Source organism: Passer domesticus, chromosome Z, assembly GCF_036417665.1.
Source record: "Passer domesticus isolate bPasDom1 chromosome Z, bPasDom1.hap1, whole genome shotgun sequence".
In the NCBI taxonomy this organism is placed as follows: Eukaryota; Metazoa; Chordata; class Aves; order Passeriformes; family Passeridae; genus Passer; species Passer domesticus.
In genome coordinates, this window is record NC_087512.1 from 70,113,785 (window position 1) to 70,126,770 (window position 12,986).

Genomic DNA, 12,986 nt, shown 5'->3' on the forward strand with positions numbered 1-12,986 from the left:
CTTCACAATATTGAGTATTGTATCAGTGTGCAAGGTTTTGTGTATTTCTAATGTAAAAAATGTTTTCCAGTTAAGTATTTCCAGGCCTTCCGTCTCTCCTTCCTTCCTTCCTGCCTGCCTGCCTCCCTCCCTATAATGAACCCACCACTTAGCATTCATAGCACTAAGTGTTTGACAGAGCCCTAGAGATGAAGAATTGTGTGCTCATACTGTTCCTACTTCTGGGTCAAGTTTGGGAAAATTATAGACTGAATATAGTCATCTAACTCAATGAAAAATACACGCATTTTTTGGCTGAGGATGCCATTCATTTAAGGTGAAGCGTTCCATTACGGTGAAGGAGCAAGTGAGCAGGTATTTGGGCACTGGATGTGCTGGATGGCACAGTTGTTTTAACTGTAAATGGCACAGTTAACTGTAAATGTGTAAAGCCATCTTTATTGACAGAAAAAGCTCACTTAAATTCCTCTGTGATGGATGATAGGTGCCAATCCATTGCAGACACTGCTTCCTACAGTCTTGGAGTAATAAAGGAGAATAAATTACATTATTAAGATGTTTATTCTCCTGTGTTTCAAGACAGAGACTATTACTTAATCTATTTATAGATATAAGAGAGGTACATTGTGTACTGTACATGCCTCTCCTGCTATAGGGTTTTTTTTTGTTTTGTTTTGTTTGGGGATTTTTTTGGGTTTTTTTTGGTTCCCATAAACAAAAATTTATACATCTCAGAATTTTAACAACTGATTTAACTTTTTGTACTTGGCAATGTAGACCAAGTAGTGATGTACCATCAACTTTCCTGACAAATACTTTCTTTCTCGTTTCAGCATTTCAGTGACATAATGTCTTCATACAGCCTAAATACTGCTGCTCCTCTAGAAAAAACAGATACATCACACACAGAAAACCAGAATAACTTCAACACATCGTGTCTTGATAAAAAACAAAATTGTCAGATTTTAGATCTGCTTGATAAGGCACAAAGCAGCAGAGGTAATACCTTGAATTACTAGGAAAATATGTCTCCTTTGAAACAGATGAAAAATCTGAATGTATTACAATCTTTATCTTCTAATCATGGTAAAGTCAGTTATTCTGATGAGACAGACTGCAATCGCAATGCTCAATGACATCTTGTTTTTTCTGTAAAATGTAAAAAATAAACTAGTCTTTCATTCTCCATACAAATTGGTTCAAATTTTTCTCTACCAGGAACTTCTCTTATGAATTCTGAATCCCTAATTCCTCCACTGAATCACCATAAGAGTTATTTAAAGTCTGATCTTCCAAGTTGTATGCAAAAGAAAGCATGCTCCTCAGATGTAATTACAAGGAGAAAGCTGGATTTCTTTTCTGTATCAAAGGACTCTGAAGATTTTGCTCATCTAGAAGTTAAAAATTCTCTCCATGTTCAAAGACAGCCTTTCAGAATGCATGATAGCTCTGATCATTCTTCCAAAGACTCTGAAAAAGAGGATTTATTTGCAGCTTTCAGTGACTGTGCACCTCAGGAGAGCTCTAAGAGTTTTCTAGACAAATTTAGAGACACAATATTTAAAAGCCCAGAAATTCAGATTGACCAGCCCCTGTGGAATGAGGGGCCTTTATTCACTGGCCCACGCAATTCATTTGCTCATGATGGTTTTCTCTCTGATTTCTTTGATGAGCTTCCAAATCTGAATTTTAGCCAAATAGGTGAAACATCTAAAGGAAAGAGAAAACAAAGGCCTTCATTCTTATGGACAAAAGAAAAAATTACAACAGGTAGGTCCAAAGTAAGCTGAAGATTTTGCTGAAATTCTATTTGTTATTCAACTGCAAAGTTGTAAGGACTATGTGTAAGACGATATTTTATCTTTTTTTAAAATAGTTGTTAAATCAAATTTAGCCCAACAATTGCATGCTCCCTTTGCTAAAACCTACTGGCACATGTATCTCTTCTGTGATAAAATGTTCCTTACAGGTTTTGTTTTGAGCATAAGGATGTCTTGGGGTATTAAAAAAAAAAAGCCAAACCAAATGAACTAGAACTGTGTTACTGCCATTATTTTTCTCTGGTAAATATTGAAAAGCGTAGTTCTTCAATTGTATAAGATTCAGCTTCTTTTCTTTCTGACAGTGCCTAAAATATAGATAATGAACATGCCAGAATTAATTTAAAAGTTATGGGGAATATTATTTTGTAAACATAAATTTAGACAAAAGACTGTATTTTCTCCATAGGACAAAAAGGAGATTCAGCAAATCTTGAGAGTGAAATTCAGATTCTACTAATGGCTATATTTTGCTGTTGGCACTAATGGAGTAAAAATGACACTCTGAAAATCTTTTAAGTTTGTTTCATAAACTTCCTTATTCTTGGAATATTTTTTAGCTAGTCTCTCCAGGGGTAAACTCTCCACCTGAAATCATTCCAAAGCTTATATTTTCAAAGAGATGGCATGATGTGTACTTCAAAACTTTGCTTACCCTGAAAGTGCATGCATATTTTTTTGTAAAGGTTAAATATAATTTCCTTACAGTAATTTGTTTTGAATAAGCAACTTCTGAAATAATATTATTGTAAAAGCACTTAAATCTTAAGAATGTAAGTAGCTTTTTAAAACAGCTTGGAAACATGACTATGTCTGGTTAAAAAGAACTACATTTCAACAATTATAGAATAATTCTAAGTGTAGTATTAATGAAATAGAAATAAATGTTTTTGAAATATTGTGGTTAAGTATAAGTTGATTTATTTATTTTTGTATGAGGTCCCATATTCCTATTGCAGGACAATATGCATAAAACAGGCCAGTAGCAGTAAGTAGCAAATACTAATCTATACACATTTTATTTTATAACAGCTTATACTTCTCTTAGGGAGCACACCAGTTAAAGCCAACGTCTGCTACTGCTTCTGAGAAGCACACAGTTAAATCTGCATACATGTTGTATTTATCATGGTTTTTCTTTTTCCACTTCTTTTTCAGAAGTACAGGAGTTCAAAAAAAGGAGATTGACATATGAAAGAGTCCCTGGAAGAAGAGATGGACAAACACGTCTTAAATTCTTTTGAACAGAATGAGGATTTGCATATTACATACTTTTTTCTTTTTTCATTCTTGAACTCTTTTATGGGAAATAAATGAATTATTGTTGTTAGTTTTTAGAAAGTAATTAGGATTTGGAAATTCTTACTAGCTTAGGATTCTTCTGTATGTTGTTAAAATGTTGCTAAACAAACTAGTTTCTTGAAGCTGGATAATTATGGCTTCTCTGTTGTCATGGGTGAAATACAGCTACTTATCACTCTTTATATTGAAAAAAAGGAAAAAAAAAACCAGATGCCAAGGCTCACTCTGTGTTTTCAAGGCATCTGTGTTTGCTCCCTGAGTCTGCTGCTTTTTTAATGTAAAGATGGGCTAGATCTGCCAGATTCTCAAGGCATCTCAAGGCTTCTCAGTCTTAGAGATTTATTGCAGTTGCAGCTGTGACTTTTTGTAGCTGTCCCTTGGGCTCTGTTCCACTTTTCTTCTGACAGCTTCTTCGGGAACAATAAGTTCCTGAGCTCCTTTTAATCATAACCAGTCTAGGAAAAAGCTCTTTGTTTTATGGACAACATGTTAAGACTGTATTGAAATTTAGCATTCTCATAGACTTGATTCAGGGGACTAAGTGGTGACCCTCACCCTTTGTATTAACTTGCTGGAGGCCATTTGTTGGCATCCGTGTTTTTTAGCCTCCTGCAGGGCATTGTCAAGTACAGGGAAGTTATCTGGGAGGCAGATCCACATATAGAGTACCACTAGAAAGGGGTGAAAGATTGAATTTTTTTTTTAAATCTATCTCAGTTGTAATCTAAAGAACAGTATAGAATAGCACCCAAACCCTCACTTTCCATCAAAAGATTTGGCAATAAACCTGTAAGTATGTGTGGAAGCAATGGTAGACAGTAACTCCATTTTGCCGCAGGAATGCATAAATGGTTTGTACTGGCATGCCAGCCAGCTCCAGAATGTCTCTCTGTTCAGTGGCCTTCAGCTGAGGTGATTGAGGTTTCAAACTCACTAATTAAGTTTGATGCAGTAACAGAAATATGGGGGATGAGGGGGAGGTAATAAAAGAAAAGCCACCAAGTTTAAGGTTTATGCTTGCACTTAAATATTTACTTGACATAAAGCCTTCATTAAGCACGAATTCACTATTTGAATAAATTAAACCAGCACTTGGGGAAGAAAGATTTGGTCTCTCAGAGAAAACAAGAGTGCAATTTTTTGATTGAGTTCTTAAAAGCTGTAACTGCACTAACTGCAATTTTAGTTCACAGTAATATTCCTGAATTATTTGTACACAGATTGTTTGCAGATTTTAAGAAAACACCTTTCAAAAGTGGTAATATAAAAAGATTTCTAGTAAAATTACAACAAGCCACTGTTCCCTAGAATAAGACAAAGACTGAAATAAAAGTTGTACTTTGCTTACTATCCATGGCCCATTTTTGTGGTCAACTGACCTAACCATTTTACTTCATTTGCATCATGGGTTATGTTGTTCAGAAGTACCTCCTAAAAAACCAGGAATTTGGAGGTTTTTTTGGGAAAAAAAAAAAAAAGGCACTACAAAGAGCTCTACAAAGCCTCAGTTACAGATGACCACTGTTTGAGAAAATTATAGCTGCCAGTGCCAAGCTATGTAGTTATGTTCTCTTCCACAGGCAAAGGCTGACACCAGAACTTCCATGTGAACAGTCATGAAAGCATAGCATAGATAATCTGTAGATAACTTTGAAAAAAAAAGACATGTTGAGTACATTAAATAAAATAATTCAAGTGCTGTCTCTGTTAAGTTTCCATTAGGTAGAAAAAATGTCAGAGTACAGTTAAATTACTTCTAACGTAGTGGGAAATTAGGGAAACGGCTTGCAGTGACTATTGGTTTTTACTGGTTTTGTTTATGACAAATCTCAGTCTCTCAAAAATGCGGACATATTGATAAATTTGACATTTGACAAAATTGACATATTTGACAAAATATGGCATTCTTCCCCCTCCTTTGATCTGTTTAATGTGGAATAAAATTACTGCTGAACTACAATGATGCTCTTCCCCACTCCCCCCTCCTTCTACCTGACCTCCACCCTGACAAATTACCTAATTCATTATTACCTATTAATTAGGAGGCAACTAATTCTTAGACAAAAAGGCATAGTACAAAAATCTAATCTCCAGTCTTACATAAGCAGGTAGGGACACTCCATTCCTGGAACAACTTTATAAACATTTTAGTGACCAGGCAGGAGGCAGCTGTAGATGGAGAAGAGCCGTGCTGATCAGCTGGGAGAGATGACAGTGAGAAAAGAGGGCTTGCATCTCGTGTGAGAGGCACTGAGCATATGAATTGCACACTCACTCAATCTTCTTTACCCTGGGCGTCCTGTAGGACCTGCTGCCATCAGATGATATCTGCACAGCAGATAGCCCTCCTGGATAGTCTTTGGTAAAGGAAGCACACAGCTGCCCACCTGCAGTTGCTCCAGCTGCAAGAGACCAGATGGAGTTGGGCAGGGCAGCCAAGAGACAACAGTGGTTGACTAGCAGTGGCTAGACAGTGGTGGCTCTCTTCTGCACACTGTGATTTGGCCACTTCTTGTGCCAGCTCAGCAGCCACTTCAAAACCCAAGCTCCAAGTAACATTGCTGAGCCTGAAAGCATTCTTACTTAAAAAAACAGGGGCTCTGGGGAGAGACACAGATGTGGAGGTGTGGAGGTGAGGGGGGTTTTACTGCAAGAGGGAAAAGAAATATGAAGGGCTTGCCTAGGAGGAAGTAGGCAGCAGCCAAATGCTGGCTGTCCAAAGGCTTTTGACTCATCAGTATCTTTGACATTTCAGCCTCAAACCAAGCCTCTGCTGGCCTCTGTGCAACAGTAACTTGGTTTTCTCTAGACTTCTGTACCTGTGTCTGGTACAGAAAAACAGCCATACTTAAATAGCCTACAGTGAAAGTAAGTCAGAGTGAAGAGAAGCCCTGAAGGAAGGATGTTCTCTTCCTTATTTAAAGGCTCAACACATACTGGCAGTATTACAGCTGTCATGTTGGTGTCTTTCTGCAGGACAGCAACATGAAAATACTTGACAAAGACGGAACTGACTGGAGGACACTGTTGCCCCATTTCAGTTAACATTCATGAGCATGAAGTACTCAGATTGTGGAGTTCTTCCATACAGCTTCAAAATGTGTAAGTGAGCCTCATAACATTGTTAGTGTTTACAACTATGGTCAACAGATGTGAATGGGATTTTTCTACTAATAAGATACAGTTGCTAAAAATCTAACAGCACCCATCTCTTCCCAAAAGAGCAAAGAGCTTGAGGCATTCACTCCCATTGCAAAATCCACATATCCTCTTCTTTACAGTAGCTGTTCTTTGTTAGAATTACACAATGAGTTCAAAGCCAAGAGGGATAGGAATTTTATTTCCAAACTTCTAAAAGATTAATACAAACAATAGGAAGTACACAAAATTAAAAACCTATTAAAAAAGTTGTTCTTGTAAAAGTGCTCTATCAAAAAAGTGAAGGCAAATGACCAACCACATTTTAGTAAATTCTGTGTATTGCAAACCATGACAACAATGCATGCAATTATCTTTGGGTGTTCACAGATTCTTAGTGTCTGTTTGGTAACATTTTAAATACATCAAGAAAATTCCACCAGCAGCAGTACTGTTACAAATACAAAGTAGAAGAAGGCTTACAGATAAAAAGTATTGCAAGAAACATGCTTTAGGAATCAGGCCTCTGTTACATATTGTGTTCAGCAGATACTAAAATGTGTCATTTATGCACTGAGATGCACTTGAAAAAAACCTAAAGTTGGTTCCAGGTCTTGCTGATGGAAGCAAAATGTCCCCTGAGGACATTACTTCAGCTCTAAGAGCATTTACCTTTATACTTTAATTATTCACTTTTAGGTTGTTTTATTTTGGAAAAAAAATCCCCTTGAGTAGTTTTTGCTTTTATTCTGATGTTACAGTTTATCAAAATCAGAGTAAGTAATTTGATTAAAAATTCACGTTTTTAATTTCTATAATGTAAACTTCTCAAGTAATATTTGTATAGTTAGCATAGTGTAGTAAAAGTGGTGAAGATTATGAAAAAACAGTTACATTAAAAAACTTCAAGAACATTACTAAAATATAGTGGAATACAGATTCACAAGAACACACAAACGGTTTTAGCCACATAAAAGACAGAAACTTTTCTTGTGAAGGAAAGGCAGTTGTTATTCATGTCATGCTTGAAGACAATTCTCCAATGACCTTCCCTATAAGAAGAAAAAGAAAGGCTTATTAAGTGCCATTTTCTTACGCTGATAGATGTAATTTCTCTTATAAACTACAAAAGAAAAGCTCCTTTGCACTGAGAAAAACTAAATAAGACTTTCCTTTGCTGAATGTTGATATCCTCACAATATAATAAAATTTTTAACTGTTTTTTTTACTTTGAACTAAATTTCTTATGATCCTAAGGTAACACAATAATAATAAGCTAAATATTTGGTCTACCAGCAAAAAGTACCAAATGACATCTTGGGCTGAGCTACGCATTTTTAAAAGTATGGTAAATTAATCATCAATTTCTTCTGAGAAAATATTTTGTAATGTATCTGTATGATGTGATCACCTGAGAACATGTAGACATACACACACACAGACCCCCCAAAAAAAGCAAAAAGTAGAAAGGGTGCTTAAATAACAGAAGAACATATGCAATGGTATTGAGAATTTTATCTTATTTGCATGAAGAATTACAGGTAGCACCCAAATTAAGAAAATCTGCTTTTGCTTCACCCTCTAAATTTTCCAGAAGAGCATCTCATGTTCAGTTGTCCCCTTTCTTTAGGTTCAATCCTGTTCTGTTAAACCTATGTGGCAACAATCAAAGCCATGCTATCAATGAGGCAAAAGTCAAGTGCAAGCTCAGGACAGTTGGCAGCAGCAAGGGGAAGATTTTATGAGTACTTTATGCTCTAGCTTAAATTCTGCCCTTTGAGAAAACATTCATTTTTTCTTTAATAGCACTCTCATCAAAAGAACAGTCTTCAGTGTTTCTTCCTCTCTCTGTAGATTTTTCAGCTCCCTAGCAGGAACTATTTTTATTTTTTCTTTTAAAGAGGAGTAACCCCTTCTAAATATCCCACTTCCACATTTGTGTGTTAAGCAAAAGAAGTAGATTTTCCAAGTTATGGTGCGGTTCTGCCCAAGACTACTAGCATGCATGGCCTTTCTTTCTCCTGCTGCAATTACTGATAACCTTTGTGACAAATGGGAGAGGCCAGACTGGGAATCATGGAACTGGATCTGAAAGGTTTGCAAATGTTGGACAGCCACCCACCCACCTGCTCTGCAGGTGTTATAGGGGAACAGGCAATGCAGAGTTCAGGGAGTAGCTCATCCTTTAGATCTGTGCTGAAAAAGGTTATGAACGTGTCTACAGATTGCCTCAGCTCCTCTCTGCTTCCACTGGTTTTGGTGCTGTACCAACAGTAAGAACAGGAAAAGCCCAAGGACAGACACAGTGAAATGAACTGCAGTATGACATTAAAGGCCTAAACGTATTTTAACATGATTCTTACTTAAGCTGTGAGCTAGTCATCAGAACATATAAAATTGCATATAAAAAAAACAGATTACTTCTCCAAGCTGGGTATGTGACTGTCTACTGTCCGGCTATGTCAAACACAGCTATGTGTCTTAACAATTTTAATTACTTCAGATGCTGCTAATTACCTTATTGCTTCACAAACACAGAAACACAATCATCCCAACAAAAAACCAACTCATAAAGAAAACACCTCTAGAAAGAGATGTAGAAAAGAGACATGCTTCTACTGCATCACCTAAAAAACGGAGAAAACCATTTGCAGAGCCAGCAGAGAAACTATGAACACTCAAGCAAGAATTCAACCCTTAAACAAGTACCATGTGTCTTTGTCTCTCCAAGAGCTTCAGTTTCAAATTAGAGTGGTTGTCATGGCATCTGTGACTTTATTACCTGATTTCAGAGCAGAGCACAGGATCGGGGTTCACGGAAGGGATTGCTCCCTGCAGGAACCCCAACAAGCAAGGCATCTTTGCAGGCATTTTGCATACAGTACTGCTGGAGTTCTGCAGCTGCCTGAGAGACCTGAAAAGGAAAAAAAAATCCAGAGGGGAAACTAATTCATTCACAAGCATCTATTAAGCATTTCCTCTTGAAGAGCTGTTGTCAAACAGAGCTGGAGTGCAGCCAGGTCACCTCTCAGATTCTAGAACATCAGGTAAATCAACACAGAAGAGCAATTTACAAAGATCTGAGGAGCACACATGAAATACTATGCCAGTGATAAGCCAGAAGAGTGTAGAGGACTGAGGTGCCAGTGTGAGGCAATTTCTTCCCATTAAAATGCTCAGAGCCATGACAATTTTACAATCTTCTGTGGTGTTTGGAGATTTATATTTGAACTCTTATATCCTCTGATAATTTATTAAAAGTATTTTCATTCCAAAGTTTCATTCCAACACAGAGTATAACAAGGAGCGAAAGCAAAAAGATGAGGATGAAACACTTTTGAAGTCCAAATCGTTGTTTTCCCCCAGCAGTGAAGTCTGAACTTCAAATCTACACTCTGGCCCCATAGAAGGAGAGTCCAGAGCCGCAGAACAAGCCCAAGATCCCAAAGGCAAAAAATGTGCTCAGCACTGAACTCTCCTGCTCTCCTTGTGTATGGCAAGTCAGTCATGTGCCTACATTTTTGAAGGAAAATGTAGAGGAATTTCCAGTTTCCCAGACACACATTAGGAACAGCTGCAGGGAACTGTCAAAACCCATGCTGTCTGATACATATTTTATAAAAGGAAATACTAAATATATTGATGGAACTGTAAGCTCCCCTCTGACCTCGCCTCCACCTTTGTTACAGGACTCCTGAAATACTGACTTTTCTTCCTACACAACTCTGCAGGGTTGCCAAAACAATAACCAGAAGGACCATTCACACTTCCCAGCCCCCTGTCTAAAGGAACCATCCCAGAGCACCAGTGGAATTTTGGTTCTTGGCCATCCCATCTAACAGCATCCAGAAATACATGGAAAGCCTGGCCTAGCACACACTTTTGTTTGCTATTTTGCTGCTCTCCTGTTCACTGTATTACAATTCTTCTCCAGTCTCTCCTCAAGGACGCTCATCCTAGTAACTGCCTGAATTTAGCCAGCAGTGGATGGCACTTCAGGGAGTTTTTATGAGAAGTTTTTTTTTCCCTCAGCCTCCCTGGTTCTCTTGAGCAGAGTACAGGGAGACGCATCTGCAGCAAGGATTCCTGCTGTGTCAGCAGGCTTTGTCACTTTTTCCTAACCTGAGGAGAAGCCCCTTCTGGAGGCTGCAGAGGTCTCCTGCCCAGTCCCTTGGACCCCCTGCAGCATCAGCACCCTTGCCTCAACCACAGCACCTGCCCCTGGTGGTGCCTGACTGTGCACCACAGGGCTGTCAGGCAGAGATCCCACTAGCCAACACTGGTCATGCCAAGGCCATGTGGAGCTTCTTCCTTTGAGAGTCAGCAGTGCCTACAGCATCTCCTTGCACTTTGCTGCCGAAGCCTTCAACACAGACTGAGCTACGTACATCCTGGTATACCCTCAAAAGATACAAACCAGAACTGCCTACTCTTAGTCCTACCTATGCCCCATAACATTCTTCTTTTCTCCTGCTCACACAGAAAATTTCGGCAGTATTTCATCACATGACAAACACGCTCCCTTCAGCAGCCTCCACATGCAAGATGTGTATGGGTACTTCTTCCTACTCAGTTTCCTCTTTCTGAAAATATTGTTCCTGTCTGCTTTTTTAGCCAGCAGGGTAAACAAAATCACCATTGGAACTTGGCAGTATGGAATGTATTTTTAAAAATCCTTTCATAACCAGCTTCCGTCTGGAAACACATTGTCTATTCAAAGTAGATGAAACAATGTTTTCTCCCATTTCAGTGCTTGCTAAAACGGAACCAAGTGGTTTTTATCAGCTGAATATATTTCACATTATTTTTGTACTGTATATATAGAAACCCAGATGATACAATTTATATGACATGTTTTTAATCATGTGTAATTTCAAAGCCATGAACAGGCTCCTAGAACAGCAGACCTGGAAAGAGACTGCTGCGCACAGTGCTGCAAGAAAGATGACTCTGAGGTCCATCAAGGACAAGCCTCCCTGGATTACGAGAGCAAACTCATAAAAATATGCAGCCTTGAGAAGTCCAGCTCCAGAATATGTTACTGCCACAAAGTAACACCTGCAAACTACAAACTATGTATTTTATAGACACTCCCCACCCACAAAAAAAATAGTGGGGAGAAGTACATGAGTATTTTGAGTTTATGACTGAAAATGAGCAGGAACAGAGATCCAGGCACCAACAATAACTGCTAGAAAACTGTTTCAGTGTTTGACAATATTCCTCTTGCCACAAGAGTCTACATTTCTACTCTGAAACGTGTTGTTTTTCCACATATTCCCACACCTTACTCTGGTGAAAAGCACAGTAATTTTTAGTGAAACAAGCATCTGCTGATTCTGTTTTGCTACTAAAATGTAGTAACAAAACCAAATTTATTAGAATGATATCCAAAAGCCAGAGTGGTTTCACCTCGCAACAAGCACTTCAAATTTTCACCAGCCCAGGTCAAGAGTAGTGGGAACAAGTATTTTGAATTATTTTTGAATCAATTAGCTAAGTTCCTGCAGCTCAATGTGTTGGCACTGTCGTCAGACTGAGGAAGCTAGTCTTTTGTGACTGGCCAGAGAAAAAATGGCGAATGCAAACAGACAGTCAAGAAAAGTGCGGGATATAAATTAATTTGACCTCCATCACTTCACAGACTATGCTGGATTTTGTGCATGGTGATGAAACCCCCATATCTGCTTGGAAACCAAGAGCTGTCTCGGTCAGGTCACCAAACCTGAGGAGCTGGCAGACGACAGGCATCGTGCTGCCTTTGTCTGGAAATGTGTAAGCAGAGAAGATTCATGCATGCGTAGCAAATCGCCTGCCTTCCCCAAGTGTGCCGGCGGGTACCACCCGGCACCGCCTCCCCCTGCAGATCCTGCCAGCGCTCCGAAGCAGGGGGGAGTGGGGCTGGCTCCGCTGCAAGGTACTACCCTCGGCTATCTGTTTGCTGGTGCAGAGCTAACGAGGAGCTGCTGTATTATTTATCACGGCTCCTTCCACCAGGGAACAGCACTTGCTCCATCGCTCCCGTGCGGCCGGGGCTCGAAGCCCGCCGGGCACACGCACCCCTCGCCCCCTTCCTTCCCAGGGCGAGCGGCGCCGGCACCAGCGCGGAGGGAAAGGCAGGAGCGGCTCCTCTCTCCCGCCCCGCGCCCCGGCTCACCTTGATCCTCTCCACGGCCGCCTCCAGCCTCAGCTGCTCCACCAGCCGCTGCATGGTGCTCAGGCTGCCGCCCGACGACATAGCGAAGCCGCGGAGAAGACGGAGGGGATGAAGCGGGCAGGCAGCGCGATTCCGGCGGGCTCGGCTCGGCTCGGGTCGGCTCGGCTCCCTCCGCCCCGGGGAGGGGCCGGGGCCGCTCCGCCCGCAGCCCCCGCGGAACGCCCCGGCTCCCGGCCGGAGCCCGCTGCTCACTGGCGCCTGCAGCGCCTTGCAGCGGCGCTCGGTGCGGGCTGGAGCTGCTTTGGGGGGCCGGGAACCTGCTGGTTACAGCAAGGCCGAATAAAATAAAAGGAAAGAAAAGGAAACAAAAAGTAAAGTGGGAAGGGGGGGAAGGAGGGGAGAAGAAAAAAATGAGGGGGAAATGGGAGGTAGAAGAGGGAGGAAGAGTAAAAGGGAAAAAGAAAAGAGGAAAAAGAGAAAAAACGGGGAAAAGGAGAGAAAAAGGAAAAAAGAGGGGAAAGGCGGAAAAGAAGTGGGGGAAGAAACAGTGAGAAGCAAAGGAGAAAGGG

The 12,986-nt window shown here is 40.2% G+C and overlaps 2 protein-coding genes across 14 annotated transcripts in view; one reads left to right on the forward strand and one right to left on the reverse strand.

Annotated features, from left to right (window-relative positions):
- The window catches only part of SHOC1 (shortage in chiasmata 1), a 48,003-nt gene extending 43,533 nt beyond the window's left edge, over positions 1-4,470 (forward strand). For all 13 annotated transcript variants that reach the window (XM_064403958.1, XM_064403952.1, XM_064403954.1 and 10 more), the window contains 3 exons: positions 834-999; positions 1,219-1,770; positions 2,979-4,470. In XM_064403958.1, the coding sequence (XP_064260028.1) occupies positions 834-999; positions 1,219-1,770; positions 2,979-3,064 (804 nt within the window). In that variant the 3' untranslated portion in view covers positions 3,065-4,470. The remainder of the gene's footprint in view (positions 1-833; positions 1,000-1,218; positions 1,771-2,978) is intronic.
- Positions 4,471-6,434: 1,964 nt separating this feature from the next.
- On the reverse strand, positions 6,435-12,601 carry GNG10 (G protein subunit gamma 10). Its single transcript, XM_064403968.1, has 3 exons — positions 12,418-12,601; positions 9,043-9,174; positions 6,435-7,312 (listed from the first exon to the last, which is right to left on the reverse strand). The coding sequence occupies exons 1-2, from the start codon at positions 12,496-12,498 to the stop codon at positions 9,049-9,051; spliced, it is 207 nt and encodes a 68-aa protein (XP_064260038.1). The 5' UTR covers positions 12,499-12,601; the 3' UTR covers positions 6,435-7,312; positions 9,043-9,048.
- Positions 12,602-12,986: the final 385 nt, after the last annotated feature.

What these genes read in the sequence shown, in the direction of transcription:
- GNG10 (XM_064403968.1), bottom strand. Translation starts at nt 12,498, where the DNA reads ATGTCGTCGGGCGGCAGCCTGAGCACCATGCAGCGGCTGGTGGAGCAG. An exon ending in CGGCCGTGGAGAGGATCAAG is followed by an intron (nt 9,175 to 12,417) that starts GTGAGCCGGGGC and finishes TTTCCTTTTCAG; the next exon opens with GTCTCTCAGGCAGCTGCAGA.